This window comes from Myodes glareolus, chromosome 1 (assembly GCF_982192425.1).
Source record: "Myodes glareolus chromosome 1, mMyoGla1.1, whole genome shotgun sequence".
In the NCBI taxonomy this organism is placed as follows: Eukaryota; Metazoa; Chordata; class Mammalia; order Rodentia; family Cricetidae; genus Myodes; species Myodes glareolus.
Window position 1 is genome coordinate 64511736 of NC_142026.1, and position 23815 is coordinate 64535550.

Sequence of the window (23815 nt, forward strand, 5' to 3'; positions counted from 1 at the left end):
CAGTTTGTAGTCTGCTGCAAAGAGGACACAGCAGCCATGCGGCACCTCCTTTATTTGTGTTAAGGCAAAGCTCTAGGTGGCCCACCCCGTCCCTCCCCCCAAACTCCCGCAGCTGTCAGCTGTTCCCCTTGCTCTCGGGTTCCCTGGCCTCTGGGCTGGAGGCCGTCAAGGCTTCCTCCACTGCGTGGTTGAGGCTCTGGGGGCTTCGCTCATCCTTGGAGCTCGGTCCGACTGCTGCTGCCTCCTGGTGGCGGGAGAAGGCAAGAGGCAGCGGGTCAAGAGCCGGTTAGTCCCACACCCGGGGCTCTCTCCGCTCCAGCCTCCCTCTGCAGCTTTAGCTGTCCCCCTACCTTAGGCAGGGAACCCTCAAGACTAGAGTCCAGGAGTGTAGTTTCGGCCAGCCCTGAGTCGTCGTCCATGCTGATGAAGATGGCCGGGGTTTCGCATTCAGGACCCTCCTCCCGGTATTCCATGGCCTCCTCAGTAGGGGTGGGACCAGTTCGGGCTGCCGTCACCACCGCGGGCATGGAAGAAGATGCAGCGGGTGCTCCCACACCTGTGGGCTTCAGCTTCTGTTCCTCCTCCAGCTGTCGCTTCAGGGCCTTCTCCTGAGCCAATCGCAGGCCGATGAGGTCCTGAGGGGGCCGCGGAGCAGAGGCCGGGGCCGGGCCCAAAGCCAGAGCCAAGGGCTCTAGGTCATCCTGGAGTTGGAGGGGCACCCAGCTCAGAGAGGGCGGTCCCCAACTCACAGGATGGAGGAGACAGAGACCACCAAGCTTCAGAAAGCACTGCGTAGTTTCTCCATCTGGACAAGAGGGTGGAGGGGGGGTGGCCATCCCCCTTTACCAGGAATACAATCTTGGGAGACCGTGGGTTTAACAACTGGGCCTCTTGGGGTGAGAGACACAGGCAGGTGGGCCACATTGCCCTCACCTCTTCCAGGGGCCCTGCAGGTGCTTCCTTGACTTTGGGTTCCTGCTTGCCGCTTGCCTCCAGAATGGTCATGATGGAGTTGGGGATGTGTGCTTGCTAGGTAAAGGGAAAGGCCAGGACCTGTAGAGAGCTCTGGCCAAAGGCACCTCTTAGCACCCCATAACCCATAACTCAAACCCTTCTGCTTGTTGGCTCCACTCGCCGCTCAGGTACCTGGTGGGGAGTGAAAGAGCGCACGTGGGCCAGCAGCGGCTCCCGGAGTTCAGGGCACTTGTCAAAGACTGCGCTAAGCTGCTGCGGAGGTAGCTGCAGGATGACCTGGAAGCTTTGCGGCTTGGTGCGCTGGCAGCACTTGATGAAGCCCTCCCATACCTTGGGGTACTTCCACACCTGTGAGGTGGGAGGGGACCATTAGGCAAAAGCCCAAGCAGCCACCTCCTTCCCACAGACACTGCCATGGCTGAGAGCCCATGTGCCACCACTTGACAACATACTACAGGCTTCATATAGCCACCTGCCCAGGAATGCCTTTCTCACCTAGGAAACTGCACTAGGACATAACCCAGTGAAAGGGGGTACCCCACCCCGAATGCCTAGGCCAGCACAGTACCACCTCATGCTGTCCTTACAGCCACCTCTAGCTGGTGCTGTGACACTTAATAGGGTGGAGGTGCAGGGACCTTAGCTAGATGCTGCACAGGGACAGCCTGTGAACGGAACCCAGCTTTGGGACGGAGGATGGAACTTGATTACCTCCACAGAGTAGTTCTAAAAGTTGGTGGTGCTGGATGCTTGAATCCCAGCACTTGGAAGACTGATGGAAGAGGATCACAAATTTGAGTTCTTGGTTATTCTGGACTACAAAGTAAGACTCTTGCTAAAACACCCCCCCCCCCAATTCTGGTTCTATAAAAACTGGATGCTTTCAGTTGAGCTATGTGCCCCGCAGGGCCTAGGGGTACAGTAAAGGGAGATAACCACATCTCTCCAATCCCTAACTGTTTTCATTGGTCACCCTGTAGTCAGTTGGAAGAAGTTGGAGGGAACACTGCAAGAGGCAGGGTAGGTGATCCAGAGACAGAATCCTGCTCCCCAGGCAGCTGAGACTTGCCCCACTGTGGCCTTGGGCCAGGGCAGGTTACCTGCTTCATGATGAGTCGGGCCAGGATGTTCATGACGAAGCCCCCCAGGCGGGGGTACATGGTCAGGGACTGGATGACGGTCCGCATGAGCAGCATGGGCAGAGGGCTTTGCTCCATCAGCTGCTGCATCACCACAGCTAGCACCTCCGATGTATACACATTCCGCTCCGCAAAGCACAGGTTGGTGGCTGTGAGGAGGCGGAGAGTGGGCCTGTCCTCTCTGTCTGGATGTCCCCTATTAAGTGGAAACCCCACCCCCCATAGCTTCTCCATCCCTACCACAAAAGACCCTTTATGAGGATGCTCAACGGTCCTGCCCCCAGGAAGATACAAGTAGATGTGTCCAACCCGTAGATACCCTGTGGCACCCCAACTGGGAGACTCAGCCTCCTCCCTCAGGGGCAGCCCTGGGGAGTGGGGTAGAGAGCATGCTATAGAGCCTGAGCCCTGGGGCCTGTCATAGCCTAAGAAGGATGGCTGTAACCCACCAAGGGGAGGGGCAAGAGCTGCTGACACCCTGGCATCCACAGAAAAAAAGTTTGGTCTCTGCCAGAAGGCTGACCAAAGAGTTTAGGGTCTGTGATGGAGCAGGGCAGACATGACAAGGGACACTTACGAGAATAACTGGGAAGGGAGCAGTAAGAGAGTGGTGAGGGCCCGACCCAAGATGAGGACCCAACTTAGTAGCCAGTGCCCACAGGATGTGGAAAGATGTCACACTGAAAAGCAGAGCAGACCTTGCTTGGGGTCTAGCTCCTGGTGGGTGGGCAACATCAGGGTCAACCAGGCTGAGAGGTGATCCCAGGAGCTGCCTCTGAAGTCCTTCCCCAAACACCACTGGCCATGTGAGTGTGTCAACCAGGAAGTCTTTATTGAGCCAGAAGCAAGATTCCCCCCAACCCACAAATCTGAGAGGCCAATAGAGGGGAGGGTGGTCCTGTAAGAAGGAGGCCCAAAGAGAGAGGAGTGGACATTGTAGAGGATGCACAGGCTGCAGGGCAGAACCTGAGGAGGGATCTGCTCCTCTATGCAGACATGCTCCACTGCTGCCCAAAGCGGCCCTGAGGCCACAGCCTACCCAGTCTCTCCTCACGCTTCCCACTCAGTCTCTCACCCTTTCTACTTGGCAACCTAAAGTGTCCTCCATCATAGAGGGCTGCATGAGGCCAAGGCCAGTTTCTCTCTCACCTGGAGCCTCTACTTGGTGCTAGCTCTGACCAGCTTCAGCTCACTATCACCTCATCGCTGTGTCCTGCTCTGGATGGACCCCACTTCAGCACGTCCTTCCCGAGTCCCAGCCAGGCTGGATCAGGGATGTCAGTGTCTCAACCGTGTACCCTGCACTGTGTTGGGAGGGCAGGATTTCACAGGAGCAGACAGATGAGATGTAGTGAGGGTTGTGGGGAGCTGGGGCCCAGCAAGCCAAGGTTGTGACTGACAAGACTCCCCAAAGGGGACTGTACTGTAAAAGGTAGACCCCTGTCTACTAGCCACCTGTGTAGCTTTTGTCAGGCCTCTTCCCTCTGTGACTAGACTTCTATTTTGGATCCAAGATGGCTGTGTGTGCATGTCTCCGATTTCTGCACAGGGACAGGATTGCTCCCATTGCATCTAAAGTGAGAGTTTGGTAGAGCACTTGCCTAGCACACCTGAAGCTCCCGGTCCACTTCCAGCATGGTAAAAAGTAAAAGAAAATGTGTGTGTGTGTGTGTGTCTAAAGTCCACAACCCTGGACCACAACTTTTGAGACCTGTCTCTGAACCTTTCCCCTGGGCCTGCAGTCTCCTCTGTCCTGTCTTCACAGGACCATCCCGTTAGGACTGTTGAAGAAAAGCAGTCCCTGGAGAAGCTACTTCAGCCAGAACAGGAAACGTGGAGGGACAGAGAAGCCCACGTAAAAGTGAGCAGAGAGGTTGGAGGACAGGGTGACAGGAAGGGCCCCATCCTAAGACAGAGCTGATTCTGGCCCAGAAGTCTCTGGGGAAGGGAAGAAAGAAAGGAAAATGGTGGTGTCTTCCCAGGGGAGGCTTGGTTGGGGTCCAGTTTGGCTCAGGCTGTGTTACATAGTTAGCTTCTGTGAACATTGGACCCTAATCTACACCATACTTACCAAGAGCCACGTGAGTGGCAGGAGTGGGCTTATGGCATGAAGGGAGAGCCTGGCTCAGAGGGAACCGCCAGACTGTTACCAAGCCCCTGCTATGGAGGTCCTCTGTTGCCTCAACTCAGGCCTGGCATCTGCTCATGACAACAGAGGCCCTTGAGCCTCTGGCTTGCTCCATGGGCTCCGCTTCCTTGAGTTCCTCAGAGTAGGGTGGGAGGGACAGCCCACACTGATGCCAAAGCCAAGATTGGGTAGGTACAGCAGTGGGTGATAGTCTTTAATCCAGTGGAGTCATGCAGGTTATTGAGGCCCCACCCCAAGTCCATGGGAGCTGGGCCATGTAGGGACAGGGGTGTCTCACCTTTGATGATGGATTTCATGTCACACTTCACCGAGTCAATGTTGTGCAATGCGATCAGCAGCTCTCCCGGATTCAGGGGGGACAAGGCTGAGTTCCCTTCACCTGCAATGGGTGGCAATAGGGAAGGGAGATAGTACAGAGGCCTCAACGAAGAGGTGGGTCTCAGATCAGACTTGAGGAACACTAAATACAGATATGACACCCTCTGCTTTGTAAGGACTGGGTGACAGAGGGTGAGACTGCATGAGGTGGCCATAAGTCTTCACCACTCTCCCCCTCCCACCTTGTGAGAGATGCCTTGCTGTGGTCTAATTGTTCCCACTGGGTTATAAACCCTGAAGGCAGGACTGGGTCCAGCCATTCTAGTACTGACTCCACATAGCATATGACCACAGGCAGTTAGAGGGCAGGGCAGGGCCAGGGTCTCACTAAATGTTAAGTGGCTTCAACCTTCCATGGTTGGAGCAAAGTGTGGAAAAAGGCAGTTCACAGAGGCAGCCTCCTCAGGAGTCACATAGCCTCCCACTGTGCCCAAGCTGTGGCCACGGAGAACAGATGAGAAACTTGTCCACATCACAGGCTATTCTTCACTCCTCAGAATTCTTCTTTCATTTCTCACCACAGTGGACAAAATGCCTCCTGGGGGCTAGGATGGCAGAGGGAACTGGCAGGGACAACAGAGACCTTGGTCTCTAAGGACACTGTAGCATTCCTGGGCCCTCCCCACATGACCCCTGTGCAGCAAGGAGGTAAACTGAGCATTGGCTAGGAGGGAGGGCACCTACCGTGCTGGGTGCCCAGCAGGCGGTTGAAGACCTCCTTCACCACAATGGGGTTGAGTTTGATGAGCTTGGGCAGGGCCTGGATCACCTCTTTCTAAGGCAGAAGTGGTGGGGAGAGGAGCAGTAGGATGAGTTAGAAGGGCCCCACCATTCACCTACTCATCCCAGTGAGGCCTCCAAACACACAACCCATGTTCCCTGTCTCCCCAAAGCTGCTGCCTAACTCTGCTGGACAGTGTCATCCTCATTTACGTCTACATGGGGATGGGGGTATCCTTGGCCCCACTCACTAGGGGCACAACCTTGTGGAGACCCTGCTGTTGCTGGGAGTTTCCCATAGGCCAGGACAGTAGTGTATGTGCACACTCACAAGCTCGCAAACACACACATAAGAGGCCCTGTGACTGTGACGCTGGAGCACTGCCTGAAGAGGCTGAGAAGGCCTTGGGGACATGGTGTCCAACTACTAACCACAGGGGCAAGATGGGAGTCTCACTGCTCTCACAAGCCTCTGGCCCATCACCATGGAAGCGAGTTGGCCACCATCCTACTCCTGCCCTACCTTCTCCAGCCCATTGAGCACAGGGATGAGGAAGCGCACATCAGGGAGCCGCTTGTGGTACAGGTCTCGGACCCGCTTCACTAGCTCTGGGGACGGCGGTACTTCAGGAAGACAGAGAAAACAGAGTTGGGGTGATAAGGAGGGGACAGAGGAGGTAAGCATATGGGAGGAGGGCTTTGTGGGCATGGGGAGGGACATTGCAATTCCAGAGCTGGATCCCCAGCCTCTCCCGTCCTAAATGCAGCTCACATGGCTTTTCTCTACAGAGGCCAAAGGACGGGAGAAATCCACAGGAGCAAAGTCACTTGGGGACTTAGCAGCTCCAGCTCTTGCAGGGGAAGAATGGGTGGGAGGGAAGGTAGAAGGCAGGACCCCAGGCACCTTTGTCCGTGAGGCTGTGCAGGCAGCGGGTGACCAGCGTCTCTGCCCCCTTGGGGCAGTTTTCCACTAGCAGTAGCAGCTCTGGTGAGTTCATGCCCATTCCTCGGATCTAGATGCAGAGGTCAGCAAGACCTGGTTACAGTGAGCATTCGAGGAGGCTGCAAAAGCTGGGGTGGTTAAGGTCACTGGGCTCTGGGTCTCTCCTAGTGTCAACCTTGATCTGTGTGGTGTACTCCTCTCTGGCAGGTCAGTGACCCAACTGTCTGAAACCTTATATGCCCAACCTCTGTGGCAATGCCTAGGGAGGTTTTCCTGGTCCCTGCCTACCTTCCTGCAACCTGTCATCCCAGCTTGGCTGGATAACACCCAGCTGAGGATGCAGGCTTATAGACTTGGGTAGCTGCTGCAGTGAGCAGCAAGCAGGGAGCTTGCTGGCTGCCCTTGGCATCCTCATCTCTAGTGTGAAGGACACTAAGGCACTCAACACCAGGGCTGCCTAGGAGTTACTTCTTTTTCTCAGCGCTGGGCTACAGCACCTTATGAAGAGCCTCACCGCTCTTCTTGCCCTGTTTCTACCTGGTGATTTCCATACTAAAAATGTCACGAGGACAGGGTTGTGCACACCTGTAACCCCAGCGCTTAGGAGGTTGAGGCATGAGGATCTCTAGAAAATGAGACCTGCTTAAAAATAACAAAGCAAAGCTGGGGCAGAGTTGACACACAAAACAAAGAAGGCAACCATGTGAACTGCTTTTCATAAGGTGGCCTGTGATTCGACTTCTGGTAACAGCAAGGGGAAGGCCAGTTGAAACGGCAACAGTACCAATAGCTCAGATGCTAATGCGGCATACTTGGGGACTGGCCTGCACCCTCATGTCAGGGCACAGTGAGAAGCACAAGGGCAGAACATGAAGCCAGGTGTGCCCCACTCCAGGCTCTATCTCTGAGCCACTCTGTGCCTTCTCATGAGTTGACGAAAGACATAAGCACCACCCACAAGTCAAAGCCATGAATCCAGAAGACAGCCTTTTGTGTCTACTGAGGTAAACACCCAAGGAGCAGCTGGAGTTGGGGGCTCCAGCCCTGCCCAGGTGGGCTCAGGAGCCTCACCGGCTGCTCAATGACCCTCAGCACTGTCCGCTTGATGTCGGCGATGGCCTCAGTGTACACGGCTGCCAGCTCGTGGATCAGCTTGTGGTTCTGAGGCAGGAGAGCCAGATAGAGATAAAGACACTGCTTCACTGTCTCCTCGGTCCAGGGCGCGGCCACCTCTGACAGGACAGGGCCATGCATCAATAGAGGCCTCTACTTTCTTCCCAAAGCCCTGCCCCCAGTGTCTGAGCCTTCTCAGTGAAGTCAGTGCGAATAGGGAATAGGTGGAGAAAGAGTAGGACCCCCTCCAACCATCAAGCCCCAAGGCAGCTAGAAGGTCATTCTACAGTGTAAATTTAACCCTTTTTCTTCTAGTCCTGTCACAACTATGACCTCATCATAAATGTCCTTACACTGGCTGGCTGTCAGGGACTACAAGAGCAGCCCACCTGGCAACTCAGTCACCCTCCACACTGGTCCCTACTTACAGTTGGTAGAAAGACCCTCATTGTTAACCCTTTGTGCCACCACCTCCTTTGTGGGAATCACCACTTCTGCTCACAAATCCTCCCCAGGGTCACGCCTCTCCTGGGAGGGTTTTCCACATCCCTGCAGGACCTTCTGTCTGTAATTTGGCAGGATCTGCGACTATGTATGCTACGGGACTTGGCCTGAGGTAGCCCTGGAACCCACAGGCTGCTCTCCTGGTCCTTGGCTTTCTCACCCTGCAGTCCCGTCTACCTGTCTACTATCCAGCAGCCATTCTAGTAGGCTGGGCGGAACTCTACACAAATCAGATGAAGCTGCATCAAACCTGTGTCCTTGTCAGCTCCAAAGAGCACCGAGGGCGGGTTGGGGTGCACCAGGAGCTGTAGGTAGTTGAGGGCGAATTTTTCCACATACTCTCGAAGCTGTTCCTTCTCATACATGCGCTTAATGAAGAGTAGGGCCTGGGAGCGCACCTGGGGGAAAATGGGCAAGATGGACAGAGTGGGAGCATGGAGACGGAGTTGCACAGCTGTGAAACATGCCCAGCCCGAGGCCAAAGAGAGCAGTGAGTGCAGCTCAGGCTGCCGGCGGCTCACTTTTTATCTTGTTACTCCCTGCTCTGCTCACTCTCCTCATTCCTCAACAGTGACTCTCCCTGCCAAGTGGACTTTGCTTTGGAACTTTGCAGGACAGGCAGCCCACTGCCTAGAAGACATGTCACTAACCAAGCTTCATTTCACTCAGACAGCATCTGCTGGGAGCCACGAGATCAGGGTCTGGTCTCAGCACTGGGCCAGAGGTGCTATGCTAACAGTGCGCTGACTGCTCATGTACCGCCAGGGACTACAGTGCAGACAGGTCTAGGCCCTTCTCGTCTGTAGCACATCTCATCCAGAGCACAGCTACTGTGTTATGGTTATCACACGTTTCCTCCTTCACAGGTGGGTGCCTAGGCACTGTATACTGTGGCATCACGCTGCTGTCACATGGGCTCCTTTACTGGCTGCTGCCTCAGGATGCAGTTACAGTTCATCAACATGAGAAGAGAGTGAACAGGCCTGCCCTTCTTTGAGGGCATGTGCACAGTCAGGGTCAGGATAGCACCCCTGACTCCATGGTGATTTCACACCATGGTAAATGGAAAAGAGTTTTGAGGAAAAGGAATGCCAGGCTGGCTGGGTATGGGCACAAGCTCACCCTGTCCTTCTCATGAGAGCTGAGGTCAAGGAGGACATGCAGGTATTGGAACTGGCGAGAAGGTCGCTTGAAGATCAGGTCTCCAAGTGTCGACATGCCCAGGTAGGCGCGACTCTGCAGATGGAGGCAATGCTCAGCCTGCTGTGCTCTCTTCCTCTTGCCTCCCCTCCATCTCTCAAACCAAGTCTCCAGGACTGGACCCTCACACCACCCTTGCCTCCAGGTCTACAACACAGGTCTTCAAAGGATGCTTACCTCATCCTCACAATACTTCCGTATCACCTCCAGGGCACTCTCGGTGATCAGTGGGGCCTCCAAAACCACCTTGGTGAATACCCTGCCCAAGAAAGACACAAGTCTTGCTGGAGAAGTGTAGCAAGGCAGCCTGCATCCCAGGGGCCCAGATGCACCACACAGCTTCTTTAGCCCCTGGGTCCAGAGCTTCAGACTGGCATCTGGGGCAGAGATGTTCCCTCTCTGAGGCTTTCTTCCTTTTGCTACTAGGGATGGAACCCAGGGTTTCTGGTGTGCTAGGGAGATACTCTACCACCAAGACACTGTCCCATCTCTGGGAACTGTTATTACAGATGGGAAACAGAGAGTGACAGGCCACTTAAACCAAGTAGCAGAGTTGGGAATGACTCCGATGAACTTGACCCAAGTCCTCCCTCCCACACCTACAACAGCACAGTCTGCACAGGATTCTGCAGGAACTGGAAAAAGAAAGACAGGGACACAGGTAGGACAAGTTTGTGTGGCATTGAGGAAAAAGGGGAAGTGGGATACAGGAGAGATGATGGGGCTTATAGCCAGGCCCTCACCCATCCTTCTGGTCTGGTTTCTCCTGCAGGCCAGAGAGCAGGCGGATGAGGCAGTCCTCATACTTGTCCAGAGTGCCTGAGGCCCCTGCTGCTAGGTAGGCATTGTACTCCTGGTAGAGCCAGGCGAAAGCCAGGTCCAGGCGACCCCGGACATCTTCCAGGATGAAGGACAGCACCTCTGACTTGAGGCCAGAGTCGAACTGTGTTACGAGGCTGGCCAGGATCTTGATACGTACCTGGGGGTAGGTAAGCAACTGTGTCAGTATGGCTGAGCCAATGCAGCACACTTCAATCACGCCTTGCACTTCTGCTGCCAGGTTCAGGAACCTCCAGTGAAAACACCATATAAAGTGGATACAGTGGCTAACATCTATAATCCCAGCACCCAAGTTAAGGTCAGCCTGGTGAAGGGAAACCTTATCTAGAAAACCAAATCAATCAACTAATGAATCAACCAACCAAGGAAGGCACCATGAAGCATAAACACGGCACCATCACATTGTATGGCAGTCGACAAGGAAGAAACAAACTATCAACTGTTTTCAAACCACTCCAAGATCCCAGGACTAACTAGGTACTTCAGTGTATAGGAAAAGACCTTGAAGATTCTCTTTTTGTCACCTTTAAACATGAACAGGATGTGGGTGACAATCACAAGAAAGACTACAGAAAGAAACCCCTTCTTGAAAAACTAAAAACAACAAAAGCAAAACAACAACAACAAAACATAGAAAATAAAGACTAGAGAGATGGCTTAATGGCTAAGAACACTGACTTCTCTTGCAGAGGACTTGAGTTTGGCTTCCAGCATCCACATAGTGGCTCATAACTCCCTGTAACTCCAGTTTCAGGGAATCTGGTGCCCTCTTCTGGCCTCTATGGGCTCCTGGACACACAGTGCATAGATACTCATGCTGACAAACACACATTCATAAATTAAACAAATTTTAAAAAACAAAGCAAAAAACTTGAAGTCAGGTTTGTCTGGAATATAACACTGCTAAGAAAGGTGGCCAGTAAGAACCAGCCCTGCAGGACAGTCCCATGCAGAGCTGTCCCCCATTCCACAAGCCTCCACTGTCTAGAAGGCTGTTGCTCTGATTTTACATGGGGTGGATTCAAGCCAGAAGGAGTGGCTTGAATAGAGGAGCGAGGGGCTGGAGCTAAACTGAGGAGCACACCTGGGCGGCCCCACTGCAGGCTACAGCCTTCTCAGCCCTCAGGATCCGCTTCACAGCGCCCAGCTTCATGGCTTCCACCTGGGCATCCGTCAGGGGCTTTAGCACGTCACTCAGACGGAAGATCTTCTTGCGCCCACCAGCGCCCGCCAGCCTACATGAGGGCAGGGACAAGAACAGTGTCAGCATGCTTTCTGCAGACCAGTCTGTCTGCTGGCCCCACATAGAGACACACAGGCCCTCCCCAGCTCTGAATTCCCTGAGTGGAACTCAGCACACCAGGAAGACAGTGTGAGGAAGAAATTGTTACTGTTTCTGTCAAGTAGGCTGTCTCCCTGTGAGAACAGGAGGGGCCGGAAGGGGTTAAGAAGAGAAGAGTAAGCACAAAGACCCTGGGTGGGGCTTGCTGTGGGTGGGTGAGTAAGGGATGATGGAATGGGGAGGGAGTGAGGTCGCAAAGGAGCAGGAAACACTCACTGCGGGTGGGTGGAGACTGGTTTTGTGATAAAGGTGATGGAAGAATAAGGAAGAAAGGATGATGCAGGAGTCCTTGTTGCACATTAGGAACCATAACTTCCTCGCTGTCACCATGCCTTGTGGCCCTAGACTTCTCTAACCTAGTGACTCCACGACAAAGGCACCACATTCTCCCAAGGTATGGCTGCAGAAACCCGCCAGAGCGTGGTGGTTCCTGCACTGACTGTGAAACAGAGGGAGAACCTGGTCCAGCTCTGCCTTACACTCACACCTGCAAACAGGGCACACGGGATGGGGCCCCACGTTCCAACTAGAAGAGGACTCACCGTGGCTGTGTGACAGGGATGATAGGTTCTGGCCTCCTCTTGGCCTGGGGTACCTCCTCCTCCAAGGGGGACATGGTGTTCAGAGAGCCCACCACAGAGATGGCCTGGCCTTGTACTGACAGGCGCCGCTTGATCAGAACGCTCTCGGGCTTCACCACCTTCTCCTCCTTGGGCTCTTCCTTGCACTGTTTTGTCTGCTCCACACCTGCACAGAGGCAACCAAAGCACCCTCAGCTCCATCACCTGAGCCCTGGGCTCTGCTGTGCATGCACTGCACCCACCGTGCAGCCCACCTAGCACCAAGACCCAAGGATCGAGCCAGGCTTCATTCCTGGAGGCACAGCCAATGTCAGTCATTGAGATACGTCACAAGCAAACTCTTAGGTTTATGGATGTATGGCATATGCATATGTATGCATGTGTGCCTTGTGTGTTAGTGTGCTAGACTGTGTACACATGTGGAAGTGAGAGGCGTTTGAGGCTGGCCTCACACTCAAGAGATCTGACTACCTTCACCTCCTGAGTACCGAGGTTAGAAGTATGTGCTACCCTGACTGGCTTTTTTAAAAAATTATTTAAATTATTACATTTTATTTATGCATTGTGCATATGATATGTATGTATGTATGGAGGTCAGAGTACAATCCTGTGGAGTTGGTTCTCTCAATGAATCCCAAGGATTAAATTCAGGCCATCAGGTTTGGCAGCAGATACCTTTGCCAGCTGAATCATCTATCTAACAGCCGCTTTACTTTTTGAGACAGGGTCGCCCACAGAACCCAGAGCTGGATGTTTCAGCAAGACTAGTTGGCCAGAAAGATCGATCTGCCTGTGTCTGCCCTCATCCAGTGCTGGTTACAGGTACACACTACCTCGGCTTTTCTGTGGATGTTAGGAATCAGAACGAGTCCTCATGCTTACATAGCAAACATGTACCCACTGAGCCATCTCCCCAGCTTCTTTTTAAAAAATGTTTATTACATCTCATTTATTTGTATGGGGACGTACATGCATATACCAGGCTGCATGTGTGGTGTGGAATTCTTTCCTTCCATCATGTAGGTTCCGGGGATCAAACTCAAGATCTGGGCTTGACAATAGACACTTTTACCCCTGAGCTGCCATACAGCCCATTAGGGGTTTGTGAGTCAGGGTCTCATGTACCCCAGGATGTCCTCAAACTCACTATGCATCCAAGGATAACCTCTGATCTATCTTCCAGCTTCTACTTCCTGGGATGACAGGTGTGTGCCACTTCGGCATCCTCATGATAAAGTCTTTAAGAGGAGAGGCCATGTGACTCGACAACCCCACCCCTTGGAATACACTGCTCAGGAAAATCTGAGCGCACCAAAGACGCATAAGCCCCTGTTCACAGTAGCCACGACAAGGTCTGAAACAAGGGCTGGTGCAATGGCGCAGAGGGTAAAGGGGAGCTGAGTCCAGCCTTTCAAACCCACGTAAGATGGAAAGAGAGAACATGCTTTGTGAAGTTCACAGCCGACGGACACTGGAGCTGTGCTTGTAGTACTGCTCATGATTTATACTTCAAAGAACAAGCTGGTGCCGAGTGTGGCCCACACCTCTAATTCCAGCACTCAGGAGACTAGGCAGGAAAACTGGTACAAGTTAGAGGCCAGCATGGGTTTCATAACAAGACCCAGTCTTAAAGAATACAAAAGCCCGAACTGGTGAGATTGCTCAGGGGTGATAAGCACTTGCTGCTCTTGCAAAGGACCTACGTTTCTCTCTCAACATCCAACAACCTCTTGTGATTCCTCCATCTCCAAGAGATGTGACACTCTCTTCTGGTTTCTAAGGGCACAGACATAGAATAAAAGCATACTGATGAAATAAGGGAAAGACTCCAAGGCTCAGTCTCAGTAACCTGACACTGTCATTCTGGCTTAGTCTGGACTTCGTGTGAAGTCTGTCGGATTTCAAAGCCCAGAGCCTGAAGATACTAAGCATTCTGCTTAATGATGGACTCATGATGAGAGGTAACATGTTAGATGGCACAGACCCATCTCCACAGCTTTTCCAGGAGAGCCCAGTGCCACGGCCTGGCTGGGTCAGCACAAGACTCACCAGGACCCAGTCCTGCAGCTGTCATCTGTGTGGCCATGAGCCGAGCAAGGTGCTTGATCTGGGCTTCGGTGCCTGCTGACTCCACTGGGGTATAGATGGCTTGGAAGGAGGCAGGCATGGTCTCAGGCAGGTACACCATGCTGATGAGAACCTGTGGGATGTCCAGGGATGGGACACTTAGCCAGTTCAGCCTAGGGCATGTGAGAAGCAGCAGGAACTGAGGCTGGGTTGGGCCTGCCCTCCTTATCTCAGCTTTCAGAGGAGCTAATGACCCGCCAAGCAGTTCACTTGAGAGAGTATCTCACCCCAAAGAACAGAGTGATGAGGAGTGGGATAATGAGGATAAATGGCCTCTGGAAGGAGGAAGGGTGAGAGAAAGGGCCCAGCCAAGGGTGGGAGGGACTTCGGGCTGATGCTACCAGGAGGTGGTCAGCAGAGCATGGATAGGGAAAGGACTGGGATCCAGACTCCCATCCCTGGGACGGCCTCACCCTCTCCTCACCAGATTGGCTACATTGTCAGGCGTCAGCAGAGGCTGCAAGAACTCAGCAGTGATGTCCGTGTCTGACTGGCCTGAGATCTGGGCTGAGGCCTTCGAAGTTCCTGATGGGCCAGGCTCCAAATCTTTGTCTTCATCATCTTCTCCCAAGTTGGGCTCTGAGAAGGAAATAAGAGACTGGCTCTCTAGACTGCAGCAGGACCTGTGCTCAGGGAGCCAAGTAGCCCTGCCTCTAGAAAACCACTGCAAGAACACAGAGCAGGCAAGGACCTAAGCGTCAATTTGCCATGGCCATGAAAGTGTCATAGGGCCCCAGGCACCCAACTCTTCCTGGGTTTCAGGTCTCATTTGGTTAGCAAAAATCCAAAAATCTCTAGTTGACCACATTAGGCTCCAAGATGATGGTATCATTAATATATTCCATACTGAGGATGGAATGCAGGACCCTATTGTCACTAGGGCAGGTGGCCCCAGTGGGAGACAATATTGCTGTTACTGTTCCTATCACTGACATCATTCTCCTTTACCTTTTTTTCTTTTTTTGAGACATGGTTTCTCTGTGTAGCCCTAGCTGTCCTGAAACTTGCTCTGTAAACCAGGCTGGGTTTGAAATCACAGAGATCCACCGGCCTTTGCCTCCGAGTGTTGGGATCATGCACCACCACTGCCCGGCCTCTCCTTTACCTTTTAAAAGAGTTGTTAATTTAGTTTATGTGTGTGGGTATTTGCCTGCATGTATGAATATCGATGCACCATGCACATGCATGTGAGGTAAGAAGAGGGTGATGGATCCCCTAGAACTGGGCTAACAGATGGTTTATGGGCTGCCATATCAGTACTGGGAATTGAATCCAGGTCCTCTGAAAGAGCAGATAGCACTCTTAACCCCTGAGCTGTCTCTCTAGCTCCACCCAGTCCCCCTTTCCTAGACATTGTCTTATGCAGCTCAGGCTGGCCTAAATTTACTATGTAGTCCAGACCAGCTCGGAACTCATGACCCTCCTGCTTCTGACCTCCACATGCTGGATCAGAGGTATGTACCACCATGCCTTGCTAGAAGATTGTCATTCCACAGTAGGGGACAACTTAATGGATATGGACACGTTAGCTGAGTGAGCAAGCGAGAAACATATGGGCCAAATGCAATGTGTGATTCATACCCATAAACAGCACATAGAAGCCTCCAGTAGCGCTTCTGCAACTTGTGTGGCCACCCAAAATCACTTCAAAACAAGAAGTTTAAAGACATATGGAACTGGACAAACGGCTCAACCCTTAAGAGCATTTGTTGTTTTTCTAGAAGATCCAAATTTGGTGTCCATCACCCATGTCACACAGCTCACAAATGCTTGTAACTGCAGAGCGTCCAAAGTCCTCTTTCAGCCCTTGTGGGCAACTGCACTCACGCTCTTACACCCACCCACAGGCATACATGCACATACATGATTACAAATAAATCTTAACCAACTTCACAATGGTTGTGCACACCCTTAATCCCAGCACTCAGGAGGCAGAGGCAGGAACATCTTTAAATTCGAGGCCAGCCTGTTCTATAGAGTGAGTTCCAGGACAGCAAGGGCTACACAGAGAAATCCTGTCTCAAAAAACAAAACAAAACAAACAACAACAACAACAACAACAAAAAACCCAACCAATCAATCTTTTTTTTAAAAAAAGGAGAAAACTGACTTCAGACAAACTTTAAATGCACAAACTGTTTACTTCAGCGTCTCCCTTTGGGAGTATTCTATGGTTAGATGTGTAGGACAGTCCTACAGCATGGACAGAAATGAAATGTCCACAAATATAACTGTCAATCTTTCCATCACATTACAGAGGATGTAGCCACCACTAAAAAGATGCACTGTAGACGCAGAGATAGCTTAAACTTAATGCCTGAACAGTGGCTCAAAACCATCTGGAATGCCAGTTCCAGGGAACTTGTTACCCTCTCCTGTCTTCTGAAGATACCAAGCATGCACATAGTAAGCATACATGTGTGCAAGCAGAACGCTCACACATAAAATAAACCAATCTAATGAAAAAGTTAAAATAAATAGTAAACAGAGCAGGACAGTGACAGGCCCAGCAGGGAAAGACGCTTCCTGCACACACCTGAAGATGAGCTCATCCTCAGAACTCGCGTAAGGGAGGAAGGAAAGAACAGACTCCACAAAGGTGTGGCTTGGCCTCCATACATGCACACATAGAAAGCGCTCCACAGAAACCTAAGAGCAGAACACTGCTCTCATTCACTGAGCAATGGAGGATGTAGATAGATCCCCACAGCAGCCCTTACAAAATTAATTAATTCCACTTGAATATGAAAAAGAATTCCATAGCTGGGTACACTGACACACATCTTTAATCCCAGCACTTCAGCAGAGGCAGGTGGATCTCTAAGAGTTTGAAGGTCAGCCAGGACTACATAGTCAGACCATGACAAAAATGAAACAAAACCCCTAAATAACTTCATAAATGTTCTATAAACAAACAGAGATGACATTTTTTAAATGTTGGTACTGGGAGGCTGTCATGGTTTAATTTTTAATTATGTTTAATACCTCAGAATCACCTCAAAGTGGGGCTGCAATCCCCACACCTGAAGGTGGAGGAAGTAAGACTGTCTCAAAAAAAAAAAAACAACAACAACAACAACAAAAAAACCCAGAAATGTTAAAATTTTCAAAATTAAAAAAGAAAAGTCCAAGCCAGGTGGTGAGGGCACACTCCTTTAATCCCAGCATTAGGGAGGCAGAGCCAGGTGGATCTCTGTGAGTTCAAGGTCAGCTTGGTCTACAGAGTGAGTTCTAGGACACTCAGGGCTACACAGAGAAACCCTGACTTGAAAAACTACGAAAAGAGAGCCTTCCATATACATACAAAACAGGAAAAGAGGGCTGGAGAGATGGCTCAGCAGTTAAGAGCCCTGGCTGCTCTTCCAGAGGTCCTGAGTTCAATTCCCAGCAACCACATGGTGGCTCACAACCATCTGTAATGAGATCTGGCGCCCTCCTCTGTCGTGCGGGAATATATGGAGGCAGAATGTTGTATACATAATAAATAAATAAATCTTTAAAAAAAAAAAAACAAAAACAAAAACAAAACAGGAAAAGAGCCATGAAGGCGACTCTCACGACTCACATCATTCCTTCCTGTACCATCTAAATGGATCCTAACTGGCCCCACACCCGTCATCCCAGCAGTCCAGACGCGGTGGCAGAAGACCAAAGTCATCCTCTCCTAGACTAGAAGTCCCTACTTAGAAACACAAGATCACACTTAATAAATGTTCTATATGCTACAGTTTTCTACTTGGCTATGCTTACATCATCATGTTATGGAATGTCCTGTGTATCAATGCAACTTTAACAGTGCAACAAAGCCACCTCAGACAAGCCCAGGCCTTATGCTAACCCAGCTCACCCAGTTTCATTTTCTTCAGCGTGGAGTCGGCATCATCCCGGGGCCGTTTGCGGGAGTCCTTGCTGCTGGGCATATTGCGGGCGATCTCTGCCTGTGGGGTGCCCAGGTCCACCAGCAGGGTGGTGATCTGGGCCTGGAACTCCAAGGAGGCAGGGTGCTTGAGCACACTCAGCAAGTGCAGCTTGAGGTTTTTACGCACACTGCTCACCTGGGACTTGGCCAGTGTTGGGGGCAGGTTGGCTGTAAGGACAGAGGTGGAAGCTCGATGCTGGGGACAGATCACTGTGTGGTCTGCCAGGCTCAATTCTCAGTCCCAAACTTGAGTGGGACTCTTTCTGCCGTTCCCTGGAAAGTTCCTAGGCTTGCACAAGGACTGGTAGCCTCCCCCTTTCAAGCTGAGACTGAAAGCCTAAGAGACCTCTACAATATTAATCCTTTAAGGTGAGAACACCTAAGTCATTTCTCTGTAGCACTCGAGCCTCAGGTCCCCGTCTCCAACCTGCAGTCCAGTGCTACCCTGGAGAGAGCTGTGACTGCCACCTTCTCTACAAGCTGCCACAGCTCAGGTCAGTCGTCCTGCCACTAGCCGGAGTCTCAGTCACCTTGGTGAGCAAGCCGCCCCTGCTCCACAGAGAAAGAGGACTCTAACTCGGCCTGCACAGTATCTACCATTGGTTCCTTGGCCAGTGCCACTCTCATTCCCTTTTGAGGGAACCACCCTGTCTCCATCCTCTGTCCAAGTGTGCAGGAGACTGGGGCCAATGAGAACACTGCGTTTCCCTGGCCACTGTGATTGGCTCAGAGGTAGGCTAACAGTCTCTGCTCAGCCAATCATAAACAATGAGTATCAGCCCTGACTTTTGCTGGAATGATGGGGAAAGAGTTGCACTCTCTCTCTGTTGCTAAGTGGCCAGAATAGGAGCCTGGATCTCTGGGGCCATCTTTACAGCTTCAGCAAACATCCAGAAAACTAAGTCAACACAAGAGCTCAGAGATGGACAGACTAGATCCCTGGTCAGCATCCACTCATGTTTCAACTCCAGACTTCTAGAGTTTTATTCAGGCACAAACATAGGAAAATGTGACCAGCAGCCTTCTCAGAGGGATCAGGGGGAGGCTAGAGTGTCAGAAAGGATCCTGCGGCCCAGCATCCCAAGCCACATTTGAAGCAGTTTTTATCCCACACCAAAGTTTTCTATCTAACATGGAGTTCATGGTGAGCTGTAGTGCTGACCAGCATGCAGGAGAGCATGTAGAGCTCAACAACTCCTCAGGAACAGCAACCTGGCCAGGACAGCACGGGGAGGGGGGCTCTCAACCTACCATGCAGGGTCTCATATGCCTGGATCACCTCGGACATGAACATGGGTCTCTGGCGGGCGATGTTGGCAAGGGAGCCCAGGGCTGTGGTCAGGTTGATGGAGGAGATGGCAGGGTGTACCATGAACTTCAACAGTTGCTCCAAGGCTGCCTTGCCTTCTTCCCACAGGACATCTAACAGGGGAAGAAGAAGGATCAGTTGGTGGGGCCCCAGTGTCAACCTGACTAAATGAAGATTCACCCAGAGCCCAACAAGCACTGTTCTCAGTCTAGTCCTTCAAAGTCAACACTTCAGATTTTGGTGTGAACACACTGAATTCATATTACAGGAAGACAAGTAAAGCAAATTCCATGTATATCTGCAGAACACACTGAAACAGCACTGTGGGCCACTGTATAGCATTTTTGTTGTTGTTGTTGTTGTTATGTCTTTTGTTTAAGACAGGGTCTTATTACATAGTCTGGGCTGGATGCAAACTCATGATTCTCCTGCCTCTACCTCTTAAGTGTTGGGATTTTCAGGCATGTCATGCCCAGTGTATGCAGGGCTGGGGAAAGTTCTGGGCTCTATGCCAGGCAAACACTCTATCAATTCATCTGCAGCTCAGGCCTGTAATCTCACCAATTTTAGTTGGAAGTTCAACTAAAAGGATCAGAAGTTCAAGGTGACCTTCAGCTATACGAGGCTAACCTGAGATGCATGAGGCCCTGTCAGGAACAAAAGAAAAGAAAAGGGGAAAGAGGGGAGAAGGTTGTTGGGGGCTGTGGACCCCCAGACCCTGAATTTCTTGTCAACAACTTGTTATGCTTGCAACTGCTCTGAGGAAAACAACTTGTTTTCCTGTGTTTGCAGCTGCTCTGAGCACGAGATCTGATGGCAGGGGAGTGGTTTCTGGTGGGTTTGGCTGGGGCATGGCTATCAGTTAAGGATCCCGATATAAGCTGGCCTAGAACACAACAAATGGGGCACTCTTGTTTCAAGGATGACCCCTGTCTCTGCCTGTCTCTGGGTGTGTATTTTTTAATCTTCAGCCTAGTTCCTGCCTGTGTACCATCTCGTAGTGCAGGCACTACAGGTGACTGTGAGATGGGGCACTGAGTGCACACAGGGCACTAGGGCGGCAACACTCACTGTACTGGATGTAGGGGTGGTCTCGGGGGATTCGGTCCAGACTGATGTCATGTTCCTGGCGTCGGGGGACCTCTGAATCAGCCATGCGCGGTGACAGGGTGACAATGAGGCCCTCCACAAACTTGATGGCATGTGTACGGATGCCGTCATTGTCAGAATCCAATAGCAGGATGATTTCCCCAGCCATGGAGGATACCATGTCCCAGCAGGCCTCCTGGAGATCGTTGATGACCCGAGACTTCACCATCCACTGCCGAGGGGCCAAGAGGAATAGAAGAGACAGAGAGAGCCAAGACAACACATCAACTACCAGCAGGCTCTGCCCCACCTGCAGACTAAATGACTGTGAGAACATTCACTTGGTTAAACCAACAATTATGCTCAGTGCTGGGCAGTGCTAGGATGGGGGTGACCAAGACACAGCTAACTCAATGATGAAGCATCAGATCTCAAAATACAGAAGTAGTAACCTCCAAGGGGGAGGCAGGGCTAAAAAGATGGCTCAGCAGTTAAGAGTACTGGCTGCTCTACCAGAGGATCCAGGTAGGATTTTCATACCCACAGAGAAGCTCTCAATTACAACTACAGTTCCAGAATACCTGATGCTCTCTTCTGACCTCCACAGGCATTGTACACACCCTGCATTGACATACACGAAGGCAAAACACCCACATGCCCCCCTCCAAAAAGCAGCAGTGACTGACCAGCTTCATTTTGCTAACAGTGAATGGCCTAACCAATGAACTCACTCCTGTGTCGTCAAACAGTTGAGAACCCAGGTTATTCCCCCACCTTTTTGAGATTTGTTTATATTTATGTGTATGGAAGTTTTGTCTGCAGGTATCTGTGCACCACATGTATGTAGTACCCAAGGAGGTCAGAAGAGGGCATCGGACAGCCTGAAATTGGAGTTAGAAATGGTTATGAGATACCATGTGGGTGGTGGGAAGTGAACCTGAATCCTCTGGAAGAGCAAGTATTCTCATTAGCTTGGCATCTCTGCAAACTCATGATCCTTTTTTAAAAATTGCTATTATTTTTGTAGTCCAAGGTGGCCTAGAACTTCTGCCTCAGCCTCTCACATGCTGGGTTGACAGGTGAGCAACCCATACCTGGCTGTGCTAATTCTTTAGTCTGTGTCCCTCACTGAGCTAGCACTGTGAAGGCCGCATCTAGAGTCCTGGTCCTTGCTGTCCCTGCACCACCTGGCAGAACAGAAGGCTTCAAAAGTGGAGATTCTCAGGGAATGTTTGTTGAATGCTAAGTGGGTGGACTCAGAAGACAACATTTGATGCCTTGTTGTCTGTTCTCACAACAGCAGCAAACCTCGCTCGAGACAAGCTTGTGTTTGCCAGGATTGGTAGTACAGGCCATAACCCAGCAACAGGAGCCGTAGGCGGGGAGAGGGAAATTCAAGGTTTTCCTGAGCAACTCAGTCTTGAGCTCACCACCCAGTACCAAACCAAATCACACTGTGACGTGGCCATCCAGCTATGATCCTCACCTGCAAGGCCACCTTGTAGAGCTGGGTCATGGTGAGGATGGCTTTCTTTACTACATTCACGTTTTCATCCCGCAGGAGCATGTTGAGGTTGGCAATCAGTTTTAGCAGCAGTTCAATGTCCCGCTTGCTGCGGAGGGAAAAGAAGGGACCAGGTCATGCTGGCCTTGGGGTAGGGAAGAGACTCAGGCCCATGAATCAAGAAACTGAGGTGGAAGTTTCAGAATCTTTGTTGCCAGCACATTCAGTAGTGGAGGAGGATGCTGATATCTCCACTGTAAAGGCTGCCGTGGGCCCCTGTAGCATAGCTGGTCCGGTCCTGCAGTCTTCACTCCTTCAACTCTGAAGGGCCCTGCTATCTATGTAAGTGACAGCTAACAACTGTTTGAAGTTTGACCAGAGCATCATCTTTTTCTCTGAGACAGAGTCTCAGTCCCAGCTTGGCATCCAACTATCTACACAGGTGAGGATGACCTTGAGCTCCAGATCCTCCTACCTCCACACCCCATGTGCTAGGATTTATAAGTATGTGCCATCACACAGATTTATAAAATGCAGGGGATGGAACCCAAGGCCTTATACATTCTAGACAAGCACTCTAACTGAGCTACATCCTCAGCCCTGTTCCTTCATCCTATTTGAAGAATACCTACTGCACAGGTGGTGAAAACAGGCACAGAAACCATCAAGTTTGTAATGAAAGGACTTAGTAAAAACACCTAGTTTTGTTTACTCAAGCCTGAAGGCTCCATAGGGACCCTTTGGTAGAACTAAGAACTGGCAGGGTCAGTTTGGTTGTCAGAGAGAATGAAAGGCCTCCAGTAACATCTGGTCAAGGAACAAAGAAATTTGAGAAGGCCACCCCCCCCCCCCAGAACTCAGCAAATTAATGTAATTTTTCACAACATAAGTTCCATTCTGATTCTAAACAACAGTTGCACCATTCAAAAAAATATGAAACATCAAAGAAACAAATAAAAAAAGACCAAAAAAAAAAATAGGCTGGAGAGATGGCTCAGTGTTTAGGGCACTGGCTGCAGGCCTGGGCTACATGAGACTTGACTCTCCCATGCCAGAATGCTGGGCAGTACAGCTTTACGCCATGCTGTGTCCTTCAGCACACTGAGATACATTTGCTACACACACCACTTTTTTGTGAACTCCAAAAATTTAGTACAGCTGTGTGTGTTGGCAAATGCTACAGTTTCAGCATTGGGGAGGCTGAGGCAGGAGGGCTGTCCCAAGTTCAAGGCCACAGTGAGAGCCTGTCTCCAGCAAACAAACTCACAGAAAACTACTGCCAATTCCCCAGTGAAGGGGACAATGTAAGGCACTGGGTTCAGAGACACAGGGGGGAGTGAGACAATGTAAGGCACTGGGTTCAGAGACACAGGGGGGAGTGGGACAATGTAAGGCACTGGGTTCAGAGACTCAGGGGGGAGTGGGACAATGTAAGGCACTGGGTTCAGAGACTCAGGGGGGAGTGGGACAATGTAAGGCACTGGGTTCAGAGACACAGGGGGAGTGGGACAATGTAAGGAACTGGGTTCAGAGACACAGGGGGGAGTGAGACAATGTAAGGCACTGGGTTCAGAGACACAGGGGGGAGTGGGACAATGTAAGGCACTGGGTTCAGAGACACAGGGGGAGTGGGACAATGTAAGGCACTGGGTTCAGAGACACAGGGGGGAGTGGGACAATGTAAGGCACTGGGTTCAGAGACACAGGGGGGAGTGAGACAATGTAAGGCACTGGGTTCAGAGACACAGGGGGGAGTGGGACAATGTAAGGCACTGGGTTCAGAGACTCAGGGGGGAGTGGGACAATGTAAGGCACTGGGTTCAGAGACTCAGGGGGGAGTGGGACAATGTAAGGCACTGGGTTCAGAGACACAGGGGGGAGTGAGACAATGTAAGGCACTGGGTTCAGAGACACAGGGGGGAGTGAGACAATGTAAGGCACTGGGTTCAGAGACACAGGGGGGAGTGGGACCATGTAAGGCAC

General features: G+C 51.4%; 1 protein-coding gene across 1 annotated transcript in view; it reads right to left on the minus strand.

The window, feature by feature from the left end:
• Window positions 1-35: 35 nt before the first annotated feature.
• Sympk (symplekin scaffold protein) overlaps window positions 36-23815 on the minus strand; it is a 33783-nt gene continuing 10003 nt past the window's right edge. The window contains exons 6-27 of the mRNA XM_087908573.1: window positions 21815-21941; window positions 20311-20560; window positions 19182-19352; window positions 17859-18098; window positions 14436-14590; window positions 13934-14084; window positions 11846-12050; window positions 11046-11196; window positions 9865-10100; window positions 9299-9380; window positions 9044-9157; window positions 8172-8319; window positions 7376-7536; window positions 6266-6374; window positions 5885-5985; window positions 5326-5416; window positions 4541-4642; window positions 2076-2263; window positions 1147-1323; window positions 934-1029; window positions 351-701; window positions 36-244 (exon numbers count right to left, since the gene is read on the minus strand). Coding sequence (XP_087764699.1) covers window positions 116-244; window positions 351-701; window positions 934-1029; window positions 1147-1323; window positions 2076-2263; window positions 4541-4642; window positions 5326-5416; window positions 5885-5985; window positions 6266-6374; window positions 7376-7536; window positions 8172-8319; window positions 9044-9157; window positions 9299-9380; window positions 9865-10100; window positions 11046-11196; window positions 11846-12050; window positions 13934-14084; window positions 14436-14590; window positions 17859-18098; window positions 19182-19352; window positions 20311-20560; window positions 21815-21941 — 3535 coding nt within the window. The 3' untranslated portion in view covers window positions 36-115. The remainder of the gene's footprint in view (window positions 245-350; window positions 702-933; window positions 1030-1146; window positions 1324-2075; window positions 2264-4540; window positions 4643-5325; window positions 5417-5884; window positions 5986-6265; window positions 6375-7375; window positions 7537-8171; window positions 8320-9043; window positions 9158-9298; window positions 9381-9864; window positions 10101-11045; window positions 11197-11845; window positions 12051-13933; window positions 14085-14435; window positions 14591-17858; window positions 18099-19181; window positions 19353-20310; window positions 20561-21814; window positions 21942-23815) is intronic.